At 42.2% G+C, this 9,281-nt stretch overlaps 1 protein-coding gene across 1 annotated transcript in view; it reads left to right on the top strand.

Moving 5' to 3' along the window:
* The window catches only part of TNRC6B (trinucleotide repeat containing adaptor 6B), an 84,171-nt gene extending 76,502 nt beyond the window's left edge, over positions 1–7,669 (top strand). The window contains exons 14-23 of the mRNA XM_069967199.1: positions 640–750; positions 1,256–1,412; positions 2,171–2,296; positions 2,652–2,828; positions 3,447–3,593; positions 4,100–4,183; positions 4,287–4,526; positions 5,521–5,591; positions 5,677–5,816; positions 7,056–7,669. Of these exons, the coding sequence (XP_069823300.1) occupies positions 640–750; positions 1,256–1,412; positions 2,171–2,296; positions 2,652–2,828; positions 3,447–3,593; positions 4,100–4,183; positions 4,287–4,526; positions 5,521–5,591; positions 5,677–5,816; positions 7,056–7,425 (1,623 nt within the window). The 3' untranslated portion in view covers positions 7,426–7,669. The remainder of the gene's footprint in view (positions 1–639; positions 751–1,255; positions 1,413–2,170; positions 2,297–2,651; positions 2,829–3,446; positions 3,594–4,099; positions 4,184–4,286; positions 4,527–5,520; positions 5,592–5,676; positions 5,817–7,055) is intronic.
* Positions 7,670–9,281: the final 1,612 nt, after the last annotated feature.

Here is a 9,281-nt window from a genome sequence, read left to right on the forward strand (position 1 = left end):
CTCATATTTGATCCACATTTTTCACGGACATTATGGATGTGACATCTGTGATGTCCACAAAAAACACAGATCCCATAGACTTCTGTTGGCTATTCCATACCGCAGTCAGGATCCGCACTAGAATGTGTCCTATTTTTTGTGGATCAGATTGCGGATCTAATATAATGTGAATAGCCCAATAGAAATCAATGGGCACAAACTAACTGGGCAATCACGGACAAGTTTGTGAACTGTGTGAATAAGGCCTTATGTAAATGGTGACTTCCAGGCACTTCCCAGTTCATGGAGAGAAGGGCTGGTTCAATTCCAAGTGTCCAATACTTTTGTTTTAAGGGAATTGTGCAGCTGCTTTCTCCCTGTCCGCATTTAGAACACATGCATGCATGCAAAAAAAAACAACAACAATAGGGCATATTGAAATCAAACATGCCCCATCTCTCTCTTTTTTTAACATCTGCCATTGTGAGACAGCTGAGAAGATCCCATACACATTTGATTGTCTGATCAGGTACTAATCTAATGTGTATGTCCAGCTTGGGACCTGTGCAACCTAATATGCTACAAACATACTGAGCTAAGGGTATTTGCATCACTCTTTGGCGCATGCATTTTTGAGCGGTTTATGTTTTCTTTGTACAGGCCTGTCAGCTCCTCCTGCAGCAACAGCAGCAGCAGCAGCAGCAGCAACAGCAGCTCCTGCAGAACCAGAGGAAGATCTCACAGGCCGTCAGACAGCAGCAAGAACAGCAGGTAACCATTTCATGCCTGAAATTCAGCCACAATGTGATAAGGGTTGTGTACTGCTTATTCCCAATTGTTTATAGGTTGTCCATCACTTTTACAGACTTGTAACATATGATATTGGTCCCTTAGTGCCTTCCTCAAAGTCATAGTGCTGCTTTAGAGCCTCTACACACAAAAAAAGCTCTTTTCACATTATTAGTGCCTGTTTACTAACCCTGTACATTGATGATGTCCCTACTACCATAATGAGTGGAGCAGTGGTGTCTATGGCCTTGCCTGTATGGAGCACAGTACTGGTAGATGTAATGTTGCCACTGCATCTCGCTGGCCTGCATAGAGGATTGAGGTGCAGCTTTTACTCTGTAATTCTCCTTATATACAGTAAGAGGGTCATGCTATGTATGTGAGCTTGCAGTTGTCACCCCTCTGCTAGGTACACCTATAGCCTCCACATTAGCCTTACTTTCTGTAGCATTCTGGTTACTGATTTGCCTGCTAATGCCTTCTACAGCAGTTGGCTCGAATGGTAAGCGCCCTCCAGCAGCAGCAACAGAGGCAGCCAGGTATGAAGCACTCGCCCTCCCATCCAGCTGGACCCAAGTCTCATCTTGATCCTGTAGGGCTCTCAGACATGCAGTCCAAAGGGCACATGCCTGGATATGGATCAGGTGAGTTCTATTACTCTATGAAATGTTTGGTTACAGCTATTTCCTTTGTTGGTCGTAAGTGTATTGTCTTCATTACGATTACTTAGACCTAATGGAGGTTTAGGGCAGGTATCAAAGAAACGTGCTAAAGCTTTCTGGGGGGATTTAGCTGTGATGACTCTTACAGCCTTTTTGTTAATATGCAGCATCTAAGGTTTAGATTAAAGGAGAAGCCTGGCCAGACCCATTTCTTTTAGCAAGTGCTGAGAAGGGGGAGGATAAAAGAAATAACATATTCTTACCTCCCCCTCTCCAGCACTGGTGGCCGTGCACTGTCGCTCAGATCCCCAGCCATTTCCTAGTGAGTAGGGACCCAGGTTGTGACGTGTAAGGTCCGCTCAGTTGGTCAGCAGATGAGGCAGGACCCCACTACGGGCGCTGACAGGCTGAGCGGAACTCACCCATCACAACCCAGGTCCCCGCTCAGACCAGGAAGTGGTTGGGGGCCCAGGAACTGAACCGGGGAGGTAAGAGCGTGTTATTTCTTTTATCCTCCCCAGCACTTGCTAAAAAATTAGATCTGTACGGACTTCTCTAAGTTCTGTATGAACAGTTTCTTTCTTTAGCTATTTTTTAAAGGCCACTGAACGTCATACAAGTAGTATGAACCCGAACCCAAGAATTTTTGGTTTTGGTGATGATATGGCCCTATCTGGGTCAAAATTGGAAATTATTAACTTATTTATGTATCACCTTAACATTTTCTTAACCTTTTTTAGGCTTCGGCTCAAGTGGAGTTGACTATGGAAAGGAGGCTGGAGTAGAATCCCGTTTTAAGCAGTGGACATCCATGATGGATGGGTTGCCTTCCTCAGTGTCCCAAGAAGTCAATCTACCTAAAAATGGTAAGCAGGTTTTTTTGTTTGTTTTTTAATGTATGCTGTCCTGTGAACTGACGCTACAGTCTTGTAATATCATGTCGGGTAAAATAAAGGTTAGTCGAAATTTCAAAAAAGGGGGAAAATACCTTGAGATTTTGTAGCTTCTTTCTTCGATCCTACTAGCTGCAAATAAATCAAGTGACATATGGTAATGCCAGAGTAGATTGCAGTATAGGCAAAAGAATAATGCATCTTTGGAGGCATAACCCCAACATGTCTGACATGTACAGGTCCAACATCTGTTATCCTGAATACAGCTTGATGGGCTGTTTTACACAGTTTGTATAATCCGTATACATATAACTTTTCTTTTCCTCAGGCTCCATTGCACCCCCTGGGAAGAATCGTGGTGGTTCCCCCTACAACCAGTTTGACATGATGCCTGGAGATTCTGTAGGATTGCATGGAGGGCCAACGGGTGATAGCTGGTTACCTGCCAAATCTCCTCCTTCAAGCAAAATGGGAAGCAAGTCAATTAATACCAGCTGGCCCCCAGGTAAGTTCACCTGAGTTTTAGGGTAAGGGGGCATTCACATGTCCGCAATAAACTGTTCATGCATGGACGTGTGAATGCCCCCTAAGTTCTCTATGCATTTTTATCACTTGAATAAGAGACATCGTAATTGTTACTTATTAACACTGTATGTGAAAAAAATACAACAATGCACCAACGCTCAGTATGTAAGCTACAGCGTTCATTTTCCATTAAAATCAATGGCGTGTGTATTGAGGGCATTTTAGATGTGTGGCTGGGCGTGTAGTACACGTGGTATATTAACCAAGATATGAACCAGAAAACTAGCATGGCGTAAGGAATCATTGTACAATTTGTAATTTTTCATTTTCATAGAGGGTGGAAATGTCACGTTTTCTTCCTTTATTGTTTTTACATTGCAGTTTTATCCATGTTATTATTACAAAAAAAAAACTGAACAAATCTGCATAGTTGTGGCGAGATTTATGGACTTGCAGCAGTTCTGTTGTGTGAGGAATGTTTCTTTGTTTTTATCTGTTAAAGATGAACAATTATTGTAGGAGAGAAGAATATGCAGCGCCCATCGTAAACATAATGCTGGTCATTGTCTTCATGCTTCCCCTGACTTTAATATTGCAGAGTTTCAACCAGGCGTGCCATGGAAAGGAATTCAGAATATTGACCCAGAATCTGACCCTTATGTTACCCCTGGCAGTGTGCTGGGGGGTCCAGCCCCATCTCCCATCGTAGATACTGACCACCAGCTACTGCAGGACACCCCAACAGGTAGGTTTTAAAACAAGATCATACAAACTATCCAGCTTGTAGGTGGTAACCTCACTGACTTTTCTTAAAGGGGTTATCCAGCCTTATAATATATAGATACGTATGGGTGCCCTATCTTCAGTATAGGTGATTAGCATTAGATCGGTGGGGTCTGACACCTGGCACACCCCGACAATCAGTTTCCGAAATGGGCTGCAGAGGTTGTGCACATGACCAGAACGACACTGCAGTACCTTGTGCTGTCACTACCTAAAGTATTGCTAAACAGGTACATGTACTTGTAAACATTAAAGGGTATATGGCCTCTTCAAAAAGCTTATCAGCAAGGCTTCCAGAGTCTAGAATTATAAAAAATATAGAATACACTTGTTATCTAAATTGCCGCATAATGTTCTTTGTTTCCCCACAAGAGGGCAGTCTCACTCCATTCTCTTGTTTCATGTGCTCCCTATTGAGAGTACACCGTGCAACATATAAGAAGGTTTTCATGGAAATTTATGTTTTAGGGTCCACTTCTTCCCTCAACACCTCGCTGCCTTCACCTGGTGCCTGGCCCTACAGTGCCTCAGAGAATATCCACAGCACTTCAGGTATTTCCCGTGTGATTCCAGTGTTAAAGCCGTGTGCAGTATTATAAGATGTTTGGATGTGGAATATGTTGCTTTACAAAAGATTTTTTATTTGATTTCCTAGCACTCTCAGCAAAGTTTGGAGACTATAAATCCACCTGGTCACCAGACCCCATTGGACACAACCCCTCACATCATTCAAACAAGATGTGGAAGAATCAGATGTCCAGGAATAGCCCTGGGCTGCCTCGCCCCCCTCCAGGGCTCACCAACAACCCCAAAGCCGCCACCAACTCCCCCTGGAACAGCACAGTCCCCCGGTCTGGCAGAGGATGGGGGGCACAGGACTCCAGGATTTCATCTGGTAAATGATTCTTAGACCTTATCTGTCTTCTATTATTATATTCTTTGGTCACCTTTCACAGCCATGAGTCTTGATCACTTTTCATATTATGATAAGAAATATGTAAAGGGGAAGAGTCGCTTCACTATCTGAATCAACATTAGCTAAAATGACTAAATATGTCATATGTATTTTTTTCTCCTAAACTTCTGAACTTCAAAATAATCCTGAAATCTTGTAGAGTTCCCTCTGGTCACTAGCCCTTATAGGATTGTGTAATATAGAGAAAACTTTAGTAGTCTCCTCCTTATCAGCACAGACAGGATTACAGTGAAAGATGACACTAGTATACAGATATGATGTGATTAGATCACTCACAATAAGTGTAATACACATTGAGCTTTGGACAGGTACTCCCCCATAGACAACAATAGGTCCCTTGTAGTCTGTTTTCTGTGTCCAAGCCTAGCTCTAAATAATACTCAGAAAGCTAAATGGCCCCATAATAATGTATAAAATATACATAAGAAAAAAGTTATAATTAGAAAATAGAAACCAGTTAGAAAAAAAAAAACATATTTCAGTATGGGGCTGGAATCAATGGAAAAAAATATCTTGGTGACACATTCCCATCTAAAGTGTAAATGCCTGATGGTGGGGTGTGATTGGGAGAAATGAACTTTGCTGTGTGTTTTCTTTTTTTTTTTTTGTTCTTTTTAAGTGTTTATGAATTTAAACTGGAACAGAAATGCAGTGTGAACCCAGCCTAACGTCACGTTCATGATTGTAGGATTTTTATGTAGAACTCTCATAAGCGGTGTGTTCACACTTACAGATTGTTGGTTGCAGTTGGTGAAAACAAAAGCCATGAATGGATTTGAAAACAGGAGAAGTCCATGTTTTACCTTTATGACCTGTTCCTTGTTTATAGCCTGTTCCTGGCTTTGGCTTCAATAATTGCAATGGAAAATCTGTCTGTGTGAATACACCCTAAGCAACTTTAAAACTTTTCTAGGATCTACCTGGAGTGATGGCAGTTCTGTGCGCCCTAGTTATTGGCTGATCCTTCTTAATCTTACACCACAGGTATGTTCAGGCCTTTCCTGTTGTAAAATTGAGAATGGCTAATATTTTCTTTGTTTCCATGATATTTTTAACGTCTTCTTTGTAGATCGACGGCTCTACACTCCGGACGATCTGCATGCAGCATGGCCCCCTGCTGACATTCCATCTCAACCTCACCCAGGGCACAGCTCTCATCCGATACAGCACCAAACAGGAGGCAGCCAAGGCCCAGAATGCCCTGCACATGTAAGCCAAGAGCACCTCTATAATTACTGGAAATATATACATTGGCTGGCTAAGTAAAAAGCGGCATGCCTGTCAATTTTGTCCCATCTTTTTCTATGTGATAAATGTCAGATTTTTTTTTGCTGGTTCATATTGGTTCAGTTACTTTTTTGCCACTATTGTTTCTGGTAGATAGGGTATTGCTATGTTCAACTTAGCCACATGTTATGGCATTGCAGTACTTAGCCATTTTTATGGAAGAGTCTCTTCCTGTATTGATGGAGCTAATTTCCTTTCTGCCATGTATGTACTTTTTTTTTTTTTTAATTTGACATTTTTAAAAATTTGACATTTTTAAAAATTCTTTTACACAGCTGATATGGGGCACTTGTATGGACACAAACTAGTGCCGATTAACGAGATCGGCACTTGTTAGCAGTACCGTTTACAAGGCACAATAAATGACGCGGCTGGGCTGTATGAACGATCACTGTTGTCAGCCGCAGGTCTCCTATTAGGACAGAGAGATGTGCAGCTGATAAATTTTTACAGCCGGACAGAAAATCTAATCAGCCGACGAGCGTGTGTTTTTTCAAGAGAATGATGTTTGACCTCAGGGAGATCAACCAAAACACTGCAGAGACACCATCACGTGTTTCTCAACGTCAGTGAATCTAGGAACATTACCCCCTGGTAAATCAATAATCCAAATTTGTCTGATCGTTGACACTTTTACACGGGACGGTTTTCGACTACATGAGCGTTTCGAGGAACTAGGATTGACTGTCTATTTAGTCTGGTATTACTCGTTGCACTTTCCATGTATCATAATTCTCCAGAGAGTTCTAGAATGCGAATCTGGACTGACTTATTCCAGACTTCATCTGGGAGTAGGACTCCTTGGAAAGCTAAATGGTTTTTACAAGGCTAAATTCATATGTTTCTGCTTTAACAAACCTCATTGTAGATTTGCTCAACTCTACTGGCTCACCTTACATTTTCCTCTCATTGCAATTTATAAAGAAATGTTCCCTGTTCCTCTGCATTGAAATGAATTAGCAGCAACCTAGTTTACATCAGTGTTATAGCTTGCATGTATCTGCAGATGCCATATTGTTTCCTGAGCTCATACACGCCATAGTCTAAAGAGTGTTAGGTTTAAGACTCATCATATACGTTCAAGCAGATAATACAATAATTATTCTTAATGTATTATACCATTTGCACGTTTATTATATCTGTTATCCTCCTGTAACCTAGGTGCGTTTTGGGTAACACGACCATCCTGGCGGAATTTGCAACGGATGAGGAGGTGAGCCGTTACCTTGCACAAGCTCAGCCGCCAACTCCCTCTGCTCCTGGCGCAGGCTGGCAGCCTTTGGAAGTGGGACAAAACCATCAGGCTGAACCGGTAGGACCAGCCCTTAACCTTTTCGGAGGGACCACAGGGCTGGGACAGTGGAGCAGTGGCGGTGGTGGTAGTGACCTGCCAGGCGTATCTCTATGGGGTACTCCAAGCTACACATCCAGCCTGTGGGGGGTGCCCAGCACAGAGGACGCCCATCGGATGGGCAGCCCCGCCCCTTTACTACCCGGTGATCTATTGGGAGGAGGGACCGACTCAATATGAACTTTTGAACTTTCAACTCTGACCTCGTGACCTTTCAGAGCAGCAGCAGCACTAACTTGACCTACTTTTTGTTTTGTTTAGTTTTTTTCAAAACTTGCAATAAATACATTTTTTTTTTATCTTAAGAGGGGGGGGGGACAGAAAACAGAGTTAAATCAGGTGGGTGTAAGTTAAGACTCCTGATCGCCAATGTTACACAAGCCTGCGGCAACTATCAAAGTGGTTGTATTTTTTTTTTTTTTTTCCTTTTTTTCCCCTGTTTATTTTTTCCCTTTTTTTATTTTTTTTTGTGTGTGCTTGCAGTTTCCTTCCTCTCCCCCCATCGGAGATCAGAAGAAACAGGGGGGGAGGGAGGGGGTCCTGAAAGAAATGGTCTGGGGGGGAGGGAGATGTCGAAAATGAAAGAAAAACAAAAAAAAGGACAAAAACACATATCAGTCTTGAAATACTTGAATAATGAAAGCCAATGTTGAAAGACAATGTGAATTCACAAAACCTACCATTTAAGAGTCATTTTGTGCTGGGGGGGGGGGGGGTTCAGAGTGGGGTGTTTTTGTTTTTATTTTACATGGCATTTTGGGACTGCTGAAAACAAATTATGTTGGTGCAAAAAGTTATTTTTTTGAAGATGCAGGGAAGAGGGGTATTTAAAAAAAAAAAAAGAAAAAAAGAGAAAAAAAAATCTAAAAATAAAATAAATTTAACCAGTTTGCTGCCAGAGCGGGCTGTGACATGTTGCACATTAACGCACTAAAGTTCTCACTGGTAGCAAAGTGCTTTACCCATTCATAGAGCTGTTTGTGTTCAGGGTAAGTGAGTGAAATGCTCCTCTAACATGCATTCAATGAACATTTCAAGGTAGAACGTGGCAACATAAGCACCTATTTCTTTCCCAGCTTGGGATTTGGGCAGGGGAGGGGGGGTAGGGTGTTTTTAGCATGGCTGGCAAAGAAAACCAAATTGTATCATGCTCCATCTTGTATTGCGTACTGTGACAGTCATGCGTTTTATTTTGTCTCTTTCACCCGGTTGCCCATGTGGGCACACCTTCGAAGACGTAATGTAAATATTCAAGGTAGTTTTTATGGTGTTCCTCAACCATCTGCAACACACACTGCAGGAAATAAAAATAAAAAAAAAACTGCCTGCCGGGGGGGCATAGGCTTACAATTCGGTGGCGATTACAAAAAAACAAAACCCATACTCTTCCCCCAATGTGTTAGGTTGTTTTTGTGTTGGTTGTTATGTTCCTGGGATACAATGCATATTACAGTGCATGACGTTCCTCAGGATCCATATGTTATATTTTGCTGCCAGAGAGGCCTTCATTTTCTAGATGTTCTGGTAACAGAAGGGTCAATGTCTGAACTGTGATCTCTTATTGGTGGCACTTAGAAGTTATAAGTTCATTGTTGCCTCTTGGATTCTTGGATGCCTGTCTCAAAAAAATGCAACTTTAGAAGACGGCCAGTGGCACAGCGGACTTCCACAAAGACAAGAACAGCACTTGGCGCTCATCTGTAGGGTAACTCTGCATTGGATTTTTCCGAGATAAACTTAAGTGACAGCAATGCACAGAAATTTGTTTCTTCTAGGCTTGGGTTACAAGCCTTCTGTAGTTGCTGCATATATTGCACTGCCAGTCTAGATACCTGTACCTAAACCGTCACTTCTGTTTCCACCTCCACTGAATACCAGTAACACCATTCATGTGATTCCCATAAGATCTTTTTACCACTGCAACAGGCAAAGTTAATGCAAGCTGAATCTCCAGGTAATCCGCACCATGTGTCTAAAGTTCTTCTGGGCCTGCAAAACTGGCAAACTACAGCCCTACGGAAAACCATAGGACTGTA

This window comes from Dendropsophus ebraccatus, chromosome 4, assembly GCF_027789765.1.
Source record: "Dendropsophus ebraccatus isolate aDenEbr1 chromosome 4, aDenEbr1.pat, whole genome shotgun sequence".
Lineage (NCBI taxonomy): Eukaryota > Metazoa > Chordata > Amphibia > Anura > Hylidae > Dendropsophus > Dendropsophus ebraccatus.